This window comes from Polyodon spathula, chromosome 31, assembly GCF_017654505.1.
Source record: "Polyodon spathula isolate WHYD16114869_AA chromosome 31, ASM1765450v1, whole genome shotgun sequence".
Taxonomy (NCBI): domain Eukaryota; kingdom Metazoa; phylum Chordata; class Actinopteri; order Acipenseriformes; family Polyodontidae; genus Polyodon; species Polyodon spathula.
The window spans coordinates 7598153-7614999 of NC_054564.1; the positions used below are offsets into that span (position 1 = coordinate 7598153).

A 16847-nucleotide genomic window follows, 5' to 3' on the forward strand; every position below is an offset into this window, starting at 1 on the left:
AAAAATGAATCGTTACTCTGCCTGACATGCACACCCTGTAGCGACGAGTCAGTGCAGAATGACTGGCTGCTTGTTACCTCACAACTTAGACCCCTGGTTCAATACACAGAAATATCTTCAAGTATTCATGTTATTAATATCGAACCCAAATCTGTAAACCACAAAAAAAAAAACATCTGCATTGAAATGAAAGGCTGACCAATCCCCATGCTCGAATCTTGACACGCACCTTTGCAATAGCATTAGAATTTATTGTCGGCATACACAGAGAAAGTTATATTTACAAGCTAAAAGCTGTTTTTTTTGTTTTTTTTTTTAATGGAGGCCACTTGCAATACACATACAGACTGAATGGCAAAGTTAAAAAGATTGAGCCCGGTTCGATGGAGACCCGGTGTCCAATATCACTTAAAGTAATTGCAGCTAATTTCATAAATATCACTTGTTTTGCACTTTCATCAACTAAATAGGTCTTAAGTGTGCAGTTTTGAAAGAAACACGTGTTCTAGCACACATGAACAAAATGTGGTTTCTGGTACTACTTTAGGTTAAAGGAAGTTCTCAGTTTCATGCCTTATTCTCTGCTTATCTGTTTGCACTTCCTGAGTCATTTCACCTTAGCAGTGTCTTCTGGGTCAAAGCATGTTGCAAGGGGAAACAGCTGATTTGTTATAAAATGCTGATCAAAAAGAAGCCACTGAAGGGATGGGGACAATCCAGGTGAAATGACCCAGCTACAATGCTGGAGGCTTGGGGGTCAAGTGGTTTAAGCAAGGGGCTTGTAACCAAGAGGTTGAACCCCTGCCTCAGCTACTGACTCGCTGTGTGGGACCCTGACCCTGAACCTCCTTGTGCTCCGTCCTTCGGAGGGGCTGAAGGTCCTGTTGGAAGTGACTCTGCAGCAGCAGCAGTTGTTGATGATGCAGAGTTCACCCCCCTGGTCTCTGCAAGTCGCTTTGGATAAAAGCGTCCACTAAATGAGTAAATATTCATCATAATAAATGCATGGCCTGCAGTATACCTTAGGTACAATTACCTTTAATACGAAAACATAACTCAGACAGTATCAGCACACCCCTTAAGAAGACACCATTAAAGAGGGAATGGGGGCAGAAAACGCCCTTCAAACACTAAGCTGTGCTGTGACTCAGCTTTCCACAGATCACTGGCCCACAGCGTTGAGTGTGTTCCTCTCACAGGGCTCTCCTGAGTAGGTCAGGTCATTAGAGCACAGCAAAGTTTCCACTAGCATCTGTCCGTTGCCTTCGTTTCCTCAGCTGTCGAGCTGAAGGCATTTCCTCTGAATTCGCAATACAAATACATTCTGGTGACCTGAGGTGGGGTCACCCAGGGAACCCAAAGAGCCGTCGAAATCTTGGCTTGGTGCTCTGCAGGACCATCTGAGGGACGCTGCAGTTAGCCAGTAGACCTCAAGGTCCTTTCTGAAGTAGTAAGACCCAACAAAGGAAGAGTTTCAATAGGATGACTATCATCGAAAATGGTATCATATTTTGATATGCCGATGGACTTCCAATGGGATAAACTCATCCTGTCCTGATCCCAGCAGTATATGTGTTATACCATATCAGGATCCCTGGACCGCACACCATGTCGTGCTATCGTTGTTGGTAATGCAGTGGTCTGTGGAACAGGGTGATGTGGGGGGTTCTTTGTTTGTTGTGGACTTTGCAGTGCCAGGAACGATTTGTCTGTCACATGCTGGCTGAAAGGACTAAGACAGGTAAACTACAAATAAGATCCTCCAACAATCACAGAACAACAATCAAATAGTCTTATTGTGAAAAGACAAAGTCTCTCTCCCTCTCCCCCTCTCTCTCTCTCTCTCTCTCTCCCCCTCTCTCTCTCTCTCCCCCTCTCTCTCTCTCTCTCTCTCTCTCTCTCCCTCTCTCTCCCTCTCTCTCTAGGCATCGAGGCTGGCTGATCCGTTACGAGCGGTGGATGCTTTGGAGACCTCGGTGCTGACGGTGGAGAGTGGGAAGTTCTCGTAGCTCTCCGGGGTCCCTCCGCAGCGGCAGCGGTACAGGATGGACTTGACCTCCTTCTGGAAGTTGCTGTTGAGGAACCCGTAGAGGACGGGGTTGACACAGGTGGAGGCCATGGCGGTGAGGTGGCAGAAGGAGAAGATGAGGTTGTGCTGGCAGGCGGGGATGGCCTGGTGGTTCCAGTCGAAGAGCGTGTTGAAGACGTTGAGGGGGAGCCAGCAGAGGGCAAAGACCGCCACGATGGAGGCCAGCATGACGTTGACCCGGTGGCTGTTCCTCCTCCCCGACTTCCTCCCCCCGCTGCAATCCCTGGAGCGCTCCACCATATCCTTCCTCCGCAGGAGCCTCAGGAAGATGCGGAAATAGCAGAAGAGGACCAGGGAGAGGGGCAGGCAGTACTGGAAGAGGAGGAGGCAGGTAGCGTAGGCCAGGCGGTGCTTCTCCGAGGGCCAGAGCTCCATGCAGGCAAAATGGTCTGGGAAAGGATCGAAGGACAGGCTGAGATTCTGGAAAGGGGCGTCCGTCAGGATGTTGAAGGACAGGAAGGGCAAGGAGATGAAGCAGGCTACCAACCAGGTGATGGCCACCGCCAGGTAGGAGTGGCCCACCGCCGGTTTCCAGCCCGTGGGGTTGATGATGAGCTGGTGCCTCTCCAGGGCAATGAGGACCAAGGAGAAGATGGAAACGGTGACCGACATGCACTGGACGAAGGGGGTGACCTTGCACAGCGCCTCTCCCAGGATCCAGCGGTCCATCAGCGTGTAGATGACGGTGACGGGCAGGCACACGATGCACATGAGGATGTCGGAGCAGGAGAGGTTGGCGATGAGGATGTTGGTGACGTTCCTCATCTCCTTCTGCCGCGAGATGACGAACACCAGGCAGGTGTTGCCGATCAACCCCACGGCGATCACCGTACTATAGGCGATGATCAGGAAAGTAGTGCCCCCAACAGAGCTCCTGCACTGGCTGGCTTCCAGGAACTCTTCCCAGGCTTGGGCACTGTTCCTCCGGCCGGTGCTGTTCAGGTACAGCAGCTTCGGGAGCTCCATGGCTCCAGGACTCTGGCGTTGAAGTGGCTGAGTTTAGTGGGTGGATCGAAAGTTCAGAATTGGTTTTACTGGGACAGGAGCCTCAAAGGAGACCCCACGGGTCCTCCATCTACAGGCTGCATCGTCGCTGCTGAAAAACAAAAAGGTCGGGTTTAGATTTCTGATTCACGTAAAGGTAAATGTATTGTTTTTATTACAGGACCATGCTATACCACTAACAAAACCTGACCAATGTAACCCCAGCCAATGCTTTCAAAATTAAGTGGAGACAGACTTAGGATAGAGGGTAAGAGACACTTTTTACTTTAATGGATAATCAAGCCATGTTGTCGATGCTGAATCATCTTTGATTCTTTGAGATGCTACTTGAAGTTTTAGGAACAATAAGCTTCTATGAACCGGATAAGCAGGACAGGATGAACAGCATCCTTTTGTTTGTAAAAATGTTCCCACGTCCTTCTATTAATTTGGATTATTTAGTTCAAAAACTAATATGATGACCCTCCATATTTTGTGACACGTACAAATCAATACTAACAAATTTTCATAAAAAATATTAGGGTCAGTTTGAAATTGGTTTCAGAAAGCATAATCTATATAATTTATTTTAAACGGAAGTAACAAAACGCTCCAAAGAAGAATCCTCCATCCTTTCAGTTTTGCAAGCAAATGAATGTGACCTTAGCCACAAGGCATGCTGGGAAAGAACTGCCAGCAAACGTCAACGTCTGGCATTGCGTGGAAACTGAGCCTTTTCCCTCGACTAGACCATCTATGGGGGTCCAGGACGAATCTCAATGCATTATCCTGTAGAAATCCTAGCATGAGCATTTCCAGCAACACAATGGATTGGAAACTCAAACTGCACCCCATTGCATTTCCATTGTCCTAGTTGCATATTATTTATGAACTGAAGACGTCCTTGAAAAGGGGACTTGAAAGCACTAAGATCCAATGGAACACAAAGATAATTGTCACCGCCAGAGAGAGGAGATAGCCATTTAAAAAAAAAAAGCCGTCAAACTGACAATTTACTTTTGTAATCTAAAACTCTGTCAGGGTTTGAAGTGCCTGGAATGACCCTGCATTGAAATGCAGCGGGGAAAGGCGGCTGGCTTTCTGATAAGCCACTGGTTAGCTGGGAGAGATAATGGGGTTCTGTTAATGCAAATTGCTTTAAGCAAAAAACTTAAGAGGATTAGTTTGTAAGAATTTGTGTTTTCCATTTAAGGGTCTTTTGTATCCTCCTCTGTGTATCTCTTTGGTGTCATTTTTTTGTTGTTGTTGTTGTTTTTGTTTTACAAATACGGAAAACTAAAAATAAAATGTGAGTTTCTGTGAACAAAAACCTACCATCCGTTGTAACATAATCAAAGGTAAACGGTCTGTGAAACAAGAATTCAAATAGAGACTTGGAAAAGAGCTGTATCATTATCCCGTTAAGCACCAATTATTTTTTTTTAAACAAAAAATCAGCCGTATTTAATTGATGTGATGCATTCTAAGTCATTATTTCTTTAGGGGAAAAGAAAACAGAGGGGGGGGGGGGGGGGGCTTTTTCCTAGCGGAGTAGTCATTGGGTGGGGGGGGGGGCTCTTTTTTCGTTTTGGGGGATAATCTGTGGGTTCCTGCTTTTCTAGCAGAGTATGGAATAATCTTTATTAGACAGTAACCCCCCCCCCCCAACAGAGCTTGTCTGTAATGAACCGTTTATCCTGAAATAAATATCCAATGACAGTTTATCCTTCTCTCTTCTTGGTCTGGAAGCAGAGTACAGCCACAGGCTCAGCTGTAGGGTTAGAATTCCTTACCCTTGAGAATGGGGTCTTGATCGCGAGGCTGAAGCGTGAGGGGTGATTTATTCTGATTGACACCTACTGATTGAGATTTCAAGAAAAGCAGCTGGCATGAACAAGACTGCACGCCGGAGGTCTTGACGCGCACCCTGCAAACTGTTACACTGCATGCAACAGTTTGGAAAAGTATAAATACTCAAGAACAACAACAGGGTTGAATGCACAGCACTGCGCAGTATCAGAGCAGCTTGGGGTTTGACATCTGGCGAGGGAGGAGGTGAAGAAGGCACTTCTACGTTATTGTTCCACAGATGTGCGATGGAGGCAGGGAGTCAGTGACGTGACAGGTGAAGAGCGAGGTTACTGTCCCCTCCAGAGCCCTCTGTTACAATGACAGCCTCTTTCTCGCATATCTCGGAGGTGTCGATCTCTCTCTCCAAGCAGCTAGGTATTCATTACCCCTCCCTTGCCCGGATAAGTGTCTCAAGCAATCCAGTTACATTGAAGCACCGTCCGAGAGCCGCGATCCTGGCGCAGAAGCCCCTTTAAGCCAATCGGAGCGCGTGTTTCACCTGTTGCATTGCACGACGAGTAAATAAAGAAATCCGATCATGACGTCATCTGTGCCATGTTGCGTTTCGAGATTGGTATAGCTGACGTCATCTGCTTTAAAAACATCATACCTGATGAGACCTCTCTCTGAAATTAAAAAAAAAAACCTAAAACACTGACTAACCAGAGAATAACAAATGAAATGTGATTAATTGCGAGGAACCACTCGAAACGATCAAAACGGGGAAATTTCGTTATAAATCAATTTAGAAAAGGATTTTGTTTTTTTTAGCTTGAGGTTTTAGGTTCACAAGAACACGTACAGCAGCCGACAATATAAACATTTAAAAAAAAAAAAATTAAAAAACCGCACAGCTGGACTCCGTCAAGCCAACCTGCCAAAGGCACATCTTCCTTTCATCTTGAAACACACAAATCGCACCTCCCGCTGTTCCGGAGCTCGGCACAATCTCCACAGGTATCCAGCGCGGGGTAAATATGTTTCCGCTCTCCGGGGTCTTCCCCTGCAACTCCAATACCTCGCTGTGACTGCGCCGCTTCAGAACCGACAGCCTCGCCAAATGCGCCGCTTCAGAACCGACAGCCTCGCCAAATGCGCCGCTTCAGAACCGACAGCCTCGCCAAATGCGCCGCTTCAGAACCGACAGTCTCGCCAAATGCGCCGCTTCAGAACCGACAGCCTCGCCAAATGCGCCGCTTCAGAACCGACAGCCTCGCCAAATGCGCCGCTTCAGAACCGACAGTCTCGCCAAATGCGCCGCTTCAGAACCGACAGCCTCGCCAAATGCGCCGCTTCAGAACCGACAGCCTCGCCAAATGCGCCGCTTCAGAACCGACAGCCTCGCCAAATGCGCCGCTTCAGAACCGACAGCCTCGCCAAATGCGCCCCTTCAGAACCGACAGCCTCGCCAAATGCGCCCCTTCAGAACCGACAGCCTCGCCAAATGCGCCCCTTCAGAACCGACAGCCTCGCCAAATGCGCCCGCTTCAGAACCGACAGCCTCGCCAAATGCGCCGCTTCAGAACCGACAGCCTCGCCAAATGCGCCGCTTCAGAACCACGTCCGGGGGGCAATGCTCGTGTAATAATCGCATACAGTACCTGACACAGGTGCGTAATATACACCAAACCGAGTCAGATTATAGGCAAATGCAGGCTATGTGAGGAGTGTTTATGATACAAGTTTGATAGAGTTGCGAAGTCTAGGTAGAGACAGACAGACAGAGAGGTGGACAGACAGAGAGATGGACGGGCACTGTTAATTTTATTTATAATATCACAGTATTGATTTTTAAAATATATAGCAGCTTCTTAAGCTTTAGAGCTTACCTCGGATTCTAAAGATTTCATAATAATAATAATAATAATAATAATAATAATAATAATAAAATTCGGGCTTCAAAAATATGCGACGGATATTCGGAAGACAGTCAGACCATAACAGCATAAATAATATAATACAGTGCTCCGTCTGGCTTCTACGCACTATCTATAGTTATTCAATTATATCCTACAAAGTAAATGCGAAATAAAAGCTACGTGTGTTCAATGACATTTTATTGATTATAATAAAAGATATCTGTTGGCTTTAATAATTTAAATTATCTATACGTTTAATAATCCATTCTAAACAGAATTCAACATTCCAGTTCCATCCTATACCATATTCACACATCTTCAGCAGTCTTCAAATAATAACACGTAGCATTTCTGTACAATATGTGCATCTAAAACAGCGCTGATATTTACCGTGAATCAGAGCGGAGCTGCTTCTCAAGAAATGTCACTTCGGCACCCGGCTTCTCAGAAGGGCTCAGCCGCTGTATTGAAACACGCACTGCGAGTCCAGCCGCCGGCTCGCCTCTATAAACCCCCCAGACCCCCCGCGGCGCGCAAGTAGTTTGAAAAGGGGCTGGCAGCTTTTTTTAAATCTGAAAGCAGAATCTTTCTTAAAGGAATACAGCTCCCGAATTCAGAATCGAGAGCAGGGGTGGCAATTAAAGCAGGATAACAACTTATGGCTGTGCACATGCAATTGTAAAATATGTAGATTATTTGTTGCCCTAACGCACAGAAACCTTGCAGGTGATATCCATAACCTCCAAACGCTGTAGGTAATCCTTACTATGACCAGCAGGGGGTGCCACTTTCCCAATTAGACCGTGCTTAAAAGGTTTTTTTTTTTTTTAAAACAGAAAGGACATTCTCAATTTGATGAAGCCATGTCTTAATTACACATTCGCTGTTCTTTGTGAAAGTCTTTGGTACGTTTTTAACTACCCGGGCTTGCTTTGCTTCATTTAGATATTTAATTACCCAGGAGACAGTGTTCCAAACAGAAAAGAAACCGTGAAAGATTGCAAACAAAACCCACTCATCTCCCCTCTCAGTAGACACGCAGCGGAGTTTTGCTTCAGATGAATCGAAATGCAGTAGAGCGCACCGGGCTGTGCGCCTGCAGCTGGAACAGGCATAGCAGATATAATTTAGGACCCTGTCAGGGGGGAATCAGGTTTGAAAGCGAACAGTGAAGTCAGTCTGTCGGTAACACTCATCTACCATCACAGCAGGCAGGGCTTTGCAAACAAGAGCTATAGCCGTATTGAAAACGATGTCTCCTTAGAATACTAGTGGTCTTTCGATCTTATATCCTCAAAAGCTTCTGCTAAGTCATGTTACTAGTACGTTGCATGATAAGCGGTTAATATACACTGCGAGACGATATCGTTTTGTTTAATTTTGTGTGGTTTATGAACAAATACCCCAGCGGCACTGAGCTCAGCTCTTCTATTACCGATACCCTCCTAATGATTATTATTTTTTTTTTTTTCATTGAAATATTAAAAAGAAATACCCTCATACGAGGAGTTCTGAACCCCAGGACCGGGTCCAGCAGGGAGGGAGTGTGTGAGTTTCTAGCGGTTGCATATTTTGACATACAGCGGTTTGAACATGAGGTTATCTGCCGTGTCTCAGCGGGAGAGAGGATGGGAGCCTGTAATAAGTCATCAGTCCCCAGAGAGCTTTTTAAATTGGCTCAAGATTGCTGTCAAATGGCTTTATTAAGAAGATGACAAGGCGTCTGGCTGAGATGGCCTGTTTGTAATCAAAATCCAGCTCAAGATGTCTCTTAATCGAGACAGAGGGACGCTCTTTTTTTTTTTTTTTTTAAATTTAAAGTGAAATCTTTTTCTACTGGATCTTAATCCTTGGTGTTGCCGGGAGGCAATTCGACAAGCAGAATGATGAAGCGATTCGCAGCGCGTCTGCAGCTCAGCTGATCAGAACCGGGAGCAGGTCTCAGGGGCTCCAGTGAAGAAGACGTGGGGGGAAAGACTTCTGGTCCACCGGTTTGCATTTCTGAAATAACACCCAATTCAAATTCGTCTTGTAAAAGTGAATTGATGTGTTACGGCGCTTCGCTGTCATGTGTATATATCGCGGGTCCCACATTATTCCCTATATCCGGAGAACCGCTTATCCATGTGTCATGAAATCTGGCATGAACATTGAACGCATAACTCGTTGAGAGTCTCACACCAGGGGGGTATAGTGGGGCTGTTTGTCTGGCACTCTATCAAAGGGAGTCGGTGGATAATGTAATAAAGCTAACACGAGATAAGGAGGTTGATTTTGAAGTGCTCCCAGTCTCCTGGCTCTGTCAAACAGGGTAGACGCAGGAAGTGTGGCGAGCATGTAATCGGGTTGGGGTCCCGGCAGTAATCTGATCAACACTGATATCCTGACTGAGGATGCATTGAAGTTCCTTTTCTGAAACGGGAGGAATTTAATTACCGCGCTGCATGCGGCTCTCTGCTGCACTGTCATCCCAGAGGCACGCCGCCTCCTCCCCCCCCCCCCCTCCCCCCCCCCCACACACACACACACACACACACACACACACACACACACACACACACACACACACTCCCCCCCACACACACACACACACAAACACGCTCACATACGCACACACTGAGACACACACAGACCCCCCCCCCACACACACACACACACACACACACACACACACACACACACACACCCCCCAACACACGCACACACAAACACGCTCACACACGCACACACTGAGACACACACAGACCCACACCCCACATACGTGTGTCTGGGAGGGGGGGTGTGTGTGGAGTGTGTGTGGAGGGGGGGGTGTGTTGTGCGTGTGTGTTTGTGCGAGTGTATGCGTGGTGACACACACTGAGACACACACAGACCCTCCCCCCCCCCCCCCCCCCCACACACACACACACACACACACACACACACACACACACACACACACACAGACCACACAATGTTGTGAGGGGGGCGGGTGTGACTCTGTGTGTGTGTGGGAGGGGGGGGTTGTGTGCGTGTGTGTGTTGTGCCCGAGTGTCACACACGCGTGTGTGACACTGTGTGTACACACACCTGACACACTCCATACGCACACACCCACACCCCCCCCCCCCCCCCCACACACTCACACACACACACACGCACACACAAACACGCTCACATACGCACACACTGAGACACACACAGATTGACCCCTCCCCCCCACACACACTCACACACACACACCCACCCCCCCCCCACACATACATACACACACACACAGAAACACACTCTGTGTAATTAGATTTCAGAGAGAGAGAGAGAGAGAGGATGAAGGGGGTAAGCAGATAGATCTGTCTCAATCTACATCATGCAGTGCCATCTGGTTTACGTTAATTAGACTGAATTTAAGAAAAAAAAATGAAGACCCAGGGGATTAAAAGCTTGCTTGAATTAGTTTTCTTGCGCGTACGCGTTGCAAAAGACAAGACGATCGCCAGTCAGTGCTAGAAGGCGCACAGCAGAGCAAGGGTCTCATTTCTCATTTGAAGATTGTTATTCATTGAAAATCAATAATTGCGTGAACGAAGGATGGCTTTAATTTGTGTAATTAAGACGTTTTATTCCATTTGAATTAATACCCGACTACTTAAAACATCTTAAAATGAAGTTACTTGGAAAATATATGCCCAGACTTACAAGATAAGCGGTGGTCCAGTGGTTTAAGAAAAGGGCTTATTACCAAGAGGTTCCTGGATCAAATCCCGGCTCAGCCATTGAATCACTGTGTGCGACCCTGACCAAGCCACTTCCCCTCCTTGTGCTCCGTCCTTTGGATGAGACACAAAACAAACAGATTCTATTGGAAGTGACTCTGCAGCAACAATTGTTCTCTCCCTAGTCTGCTAAATGACTAATAATAATGTTATTTCTACAGCGTCCTTGTGCTGTGTGTCAATGCTCTTGGTGTCCTGTGCTGTTGTAAGCAGGATTTCAATCACAATAGCTTACGGTTTCCTGCTTAAACAGTAATGAATCCCCTGCGCACCACAGTGGCTGTAATTGAAGGCCAGGCACCACACATTAGACAGCTTTGTGCATTAATCAGTAACCCTAAACAATTAAAGTCTCCTGTGTTTTCCCATGTGTGGCTCCGTGTTCATTTTGTCTTACTGTTTTAAATGAATTGCATGTGGAGTCTATTAATCTCAATTAGACAATTATTAATTTGACTGTTTTGACAATTTCCCAGGATTTTCAGCCACAGTGGTTTGATTTCACACGACAAGTCTAATCTACAGAAGCAACGGAGTGTCTAACACGTGCTGTACAACACACTTGTGTGGCAGTGACTACTGAACACCCACTGTGCTGTATCCCTGGTGCTAACACGTGAAAGAAGCAAATGATTTGTTTGCACTCCTTTAAACGGTGAAACAGATTAGTGAATTTTGGAAAAGTATGACAATTGCACACTGAATTATTGATACATTGAAGAAAACATTAAAAAAAAAATTGAATGGGCTTTGCAGAAGCTGTCTTGGAGTTTTTAATAAATCCTCCAAATAAAAAAAATAATAATTAAAAAAACAACTCTGTCAAATGTCTTGCAGATTGTTTAAAAAAAAATGAAAGTGTTTCATGCATGAGGGCTATAACCACGCGTCCTTGTCGCATTGAGTTCCCTTCTGCCTGCAGAGCACCCAAGTGACCCGTCTTTCACTGGTCAGAACCACAAACCCACGACAGCCATTGCGCAACCAGCAAAATAAATCTCTTGTGCAAGACTGAATTTAGAGTCAGGCTTGGCTGGGCCTCCGTGCGCAGCTCAAGGGTCAGAATAAGCATTTGAATATGAACCTGTGATTGCATGTATACACTCCCTTCATTGCTGCATGGGCTCTTAATTCAAGTTGCAAATGATATCATTGATATCTAACCAACGCTGTTGCATTTATTTTCCTTTTATTGGTTGGAAATGTGATTTGAAGAATTTGGGTCGATTAATCGCTATATATAAGATTAATATGGATTGCAACTTAAACCAGGGCTATTATTAGATGGCGATAGATAGTCAGCGTCCACGCAGGGTCTTGTAAGCGAGTTTCCGTCCTTTACAGTTATCACTCCCTATTAAAGGCAGGAGACTAGAGTCTTTCCTTCTGCTTAACTCGACACAAAGCAACATGTAATTCAATATGTTAGGGCACAGAGCTATACATGCTAAAGGTGTGCCCAAGACCGAATCCCGAATCTACACCATACCGAATGAAAGAGTTTTTGGAATTCTAAGAGTATCATTTTAAAAAAGTAATCCGTTACAGTCACAAGCTACTTGAACAAGACTGTAGCTAGTTACAGTAACGCTTTAAGTCCGTTACAGTCACAAGCTACTTGAACAAGACTGTAGCTAGTTACAGTAACGCTTTAAGTAATTATGGTTACATATAGTTACTTCTCAAGCAGAGATATGGAGTTTTTTTTTTTTGGATTGGCCAGGCTGCAGCTCGAAATATTCTTTGAAAATCCAGCCCGCTCCTCCCCTCCTGTGACACAGTTTCCCAGCAAGATGACCAGCGCCTTCATGTGACAGGTAAGGTTTCACTTGCAGTGTTGAAGCGTTTTCTGATTTTACATGTAATATGTTAGCTGTAACAATGCAATTTTTTTATTTTCACATAAAATGTAATCTTTTACCTGTCTGAAAAAGGAATCTACAGTTACAAGTTACTGGAAAATGTAACCAGATTACATTAATGCATGTAGTGCGTTACCCCCCCAAAAACTGATGGGGGGGGGGGTTATCCAGTCTTAAAATGGCAAAACAAGATCTTGTATTACTATTATACAGAGCTGGGGTATCTATGTGTGGGTATCTCTGTAAGATCTCTCTGCATTCTGAACTCTACTCCATTCAACCCCCGACCACAAGTCTACATTCTCTCAACCAACGAACACAATGTCATGCTCCCAAGGTGTAACTCCCTCTCACCACCCGCCACAATCGTCATATCTCCCCATGTATTTAACTCCCTCTCAAACACCGACACAATGTCCTATTCCCCATGTCTAACTCCGACAAACCCAGACACAATGTACATATCTCCCCCCCATGGTAACTCCCTCGAACCCCCGACACAGCATTCTCCCATTTAGATTGATTGAGGGAGAGTTGGGGTCTCTCTCTCTCAATTTCATACAGTATCACAGGGACACACTGTGTTACAGTATAGTGGGGTACAGATTGGGGAGAGTTGGGGGCTGTGTTACAGGGGGGGGGGGGGGGGGGTACAGATTGAGGGAGGGTTGGGGGCTGTGTTACAGTATACAGGGGGGGTGTGTGTACAGATGTGAGTGTAATTACAGGCACAGCTGTACAATCTCTCACCCAGACAGGCAGCTCTAATTGTAGTGCTCATGTCCCAGCATTGACAAAGCAGCAACGTAGCTTTCAAAAGACCTCAACAATAACTCACAATCACCCATGCATTACAGCAGGACACACGTTGAGGGAGAGTTGGGGGCTGTGTTACAGTATAGAGGGGTACAGATTGAGGGAGAGTTGGGGGCTGTGTTACAGTATAGAGGGGTACAGATTGAGGGAGAGTTGGGGGCTGTGTTACAGTATAGAGGGGTACAGATTGAGGGAGAGTTGGGGGCTGTGTTACAGTATAGAGGGGTACAGATTGAGGGAGAGTTGGGGGCTGTGTTACAGTATAGAGGGGTACAGATTGAGGGAGAGTTGGGGGCTGTGTTACAGTATAGAGGGGTACAGATTGAGGGAGAGTTGGGGGCTGTGTTACAGTATAGAGGGGTACAGATTGAGGGAGAGTTGGGGGCTGTGTTACAGTATAGAGGGGTACAGATTGAGGGAGAGTTGGGGGCTGTGTTACAGTATAGAGGGGTACAGATTGAGGGAGAGTTGGGGGCTGTGTTACAGTATAGAGGGGTACAGATTGAGGGAGAGTTGGGGGCTCTGTTACAGTATAGAGGGGTACAGATTGAGGGAGAGTTGGGGGCTGTGTTACAGTATAGAGGGGTACAGATTGAGGGAGAGTTGGGGGCTGTGTTACAGTATAGAGGGGTACAGATTGAGGGAGAGTTGGGGGCTGTGTTACAGTATAGAGGGGTACAGATTGAGGGAGAGTTGGGGGCTGTGTTACAGTATAGAGGGGTACAGATTGAGGGAGAGTTGGGGGCTGTGTTACAGTATAGAGGGGTACAGATTGAGGGAGAGTTGGGGGCTGTGTTACAGTATAGAGGGGTACAGATTGAGGGAGAGTTGGGGGCTGTGTTACAGTATAGAGGGGTAGAGATTGAGGGAGAGTTGGGGGCTGTGTTACAGTATAGAGGGGTACAGATTGAGGGAGAGTTGGGGGCTGTGTTACAGTATAGATGGGTACAGATTGAGGGAGAGTTGGGGGCTGTGGCATTATGATAGCCTTTAGGCTCTGACAGCCTCTGTCTTGCATACTGTAAAACCCCACCTATTGCTGATAACAATCATACAGCATTGTCTGTGCGTATTGGTCTCCCATGGAAACCAATGTTAAAGGCTATTGGTTCACCTGCTCATGAAACAGCTCTTGTGTCTCGCTCTGCTGCACTCAATCAAACCTGTTGAGACCCAAGAAGCTTTAGCCCTTGTGCTCAAGAGTTAGTGTGACCGATTACAGTATATGAGTAAATCTCAATCTGCATTGCCATGACTTCACAGGTCTCCCGTTTTCCATTATAAAAGACATTACCGCGCATTCTCGTAAACGCGCATTTGTATTTAATGCGTGTTAATGCGTAGAATGCGGTGATCGTTCTTTTGCAGCTATCTCACTGCGCCTGCGTGGAGATTGCATGGGACATTAAAAAACAGGGAAATCATTTGCAAAAGCCGGGCTTGCTTTCCGGGAGCTTACTACTGTGAGTTTAAATACACTCAAACTCTCCAACGCCTCACACTGTTCGCTGCCACGCCAAGTCAGCAGCTGTTTGCTGGTTGTTGCTGTTTTTGTTTGTTTGTTTGTTTGTTTGTTTCCCTGCCCGCAATCAGAGCTGAGTGGCACTTCAGAAAGCCAATCAGTTTGATCTGCAAGGACGGGCCCGCCCCTTGATAAATATGCTCGGTGCGTAATCTCAGATTTCCATGGATAGAATTTAAAGACGGATTATTTTTACTTCTGAAACTTGGGTACTTTTAAGATATACTTTGTGCTTTTACTCAAGTAGTTTTCTAGAAGGATATTTAGACTTTTACCTCATTACATTTCTTTCCAAGTAACAGTACTTTCCTTCCTGGGCAGATTACCCTGATGCGCTTGCAGGGGTTGACTCAGACACCAGCTGCCGCTGTTAATAACGTGTGAACCCGGGGGGCGGGTCGCTCTCTGTAGCCCTGAGGGATGGAAGAGCGAGGCGAGCACGCTGTGAAATACATCAGGGGCAGCGGGACCAAAACGCACCCATCCTTAAAAACTGCAAGACCTGGAACACGCTGCAAAGAGACTGGCGTGTGTGCAAAGCGCGGTGCATCGTCAGCGTCGCAAAGCGGACCCTGGTCTGATAACCGGCATTGCAGGGTTATAGGATCAAAGCGTTTACTCCCGCCTTAAACGTTTGATTTTGAAAAGAGGTCAAACGCCTGTTCATTTTACCAGAACCTAAGTGATATTGCTGAAGGACTCCTCGGTGCTCCCCGTGTGTTTTTTGTTTCGTAAAAGTAACATCTTCTCCTTAAAAAAAAAAAAAACAAACAAACACAGGGGTTCATTATTTTATGGATGTAGCGACCTCTTCGTGAGCGCCTAACTGTAATGTCGTGAACGCGATCCAGTAAACCTCTTGTTAGTCGATTGGAAGGCTGTTCATATGAATCTGAATTGAATGCGCACGGAATCTATATTGAGAGAGAGTGGGGAAAGTGGATGGCTTGGTTCCAATAACTGAACCAATCTCTCCCGTCCTCCAGCTCCCCTTTTCTGGTGAGCAGCCTGTCCAGCGAATACTGTAGCTAGCAGGGAATAAGAACCATGCAGTTTATAAGGCATGTCACAGGATCAGGGGCTGCTGCAGATGAAGTAGAGGGATCCTTCTTGGTGCAGCATTAAAGGGAGTAGAAATGCGTTTCATCGTTTATTTTGACTTACTCGTGCCGCAGGGTAAACTCGTCTATATTTTAAAACGGGAACGAAATTAATTAATTATTAATGCAAGCTGCTGCTGAAGTTTGTAGACAGGGTGTGATTTATTTGTTATATATAGATGTTTTCCCTGCGTTTCATTAAAAAAAATAAAATGTTTTATCGAATGTTTTATATTTCAGCAGACTGCCTACAGCAGGTCTGTGTGACCCCCCCCCCCCCCTCTTTTATTAACGAAATAAATCGTTTTTGTTGTTTTTTTAAAACAACGATAAATGCAAGGCAGAAGTCTGAGCACGGGGGTGGGTCGCTTACTTCATCGAACCGAACTTGCAGCCCTGCTAGTTTTAAGCATGCCCGCAGGCTCATTCGATTTTTATTTGGACTTTCGGGTCTGTATTTTTCATCGATCGCTTTGAATGTGAACCATGAGCGATGATTTCTGTTACAGGCAGGCATGCATATATATATATATATATACACACATACACACACACACACACCCACCCACCTACCCACCATTGACGGTGTGATTTTAATTGAAGCAGGGTCCTGCTGCTGTTTGGGTTAATTTTCCATTCACAGTGAAACGAGTGAAGAAGCGGCTGCTTGTGTTTGTTTTGATCGCTGCTTTTCCTAGACCCCCTGTGGAGAACAGAGACCCACGCAAACCCACGCAGCCGTTTCTTCACTTGCACCTCTCAGTCGTTCCCAGAGCGCTTCGCTGGCTTTCGTTTCTTGTAAACCCCGTTGAAAATGGCTCCACAGTGCCATCTTGTGGAATAATAGCGGCAGGCCAGGTTACAGAGGGACTGGGAGGCATTGCTGTGGAAAGTGGAGTGTGAGAGTAACCTTAAACAGATTTTACAATGTAAGTAAATCCATTAATTAAAAAAAGAAATCAGTAGTTAGTTGGTTTGATCACGACGAGTTCTAGATTGAATCGCACGGTTA

At 46.0% G+C, this 16847-nt stretch overlaps 1 protein-coding gene across 2 annotated transcripts; it reads right to left on the reverse strand.

Annotated features, from left to right (window-relative positions):
• Window positions 1-1884: 1884 nt before the first annotated feature.
• Window positions 1885-7516, reverse strand: LOC121303180 (neuropeptide Y receptor type 1-like). 2 transcript variants are annotated; one of them, XM_041233700.1, is made up of 2 exons: window positions 7174-7516; window positions 1885-3185 (listed from the first exon to the last, which is right to left on the reverse strand). In XM_041233700.1, the coding sequence occupies exon 2, from the start codon at window positions 3053-3055 to the stop codon at window positions 1922-1924; it is 1134 nt and encodes a 377-aa protein (XP_041089634.1). In that variant the 5' UTR covers window positions 3056-3185; window positions 7174-7516; the 3' UTR covers window positions 1885-1921. The 2 variants fall into 2 exon arrangements, with proteins under 2 accessions (XP_041089634.1, XP_041089635.1); XM_041233701.1 differs by lacking the exon at window positions 7174-7516 and adding an exon at window positions 4867-5502.
• Window positions 7517-16847: the final 9331 nt, after the last annotated feature.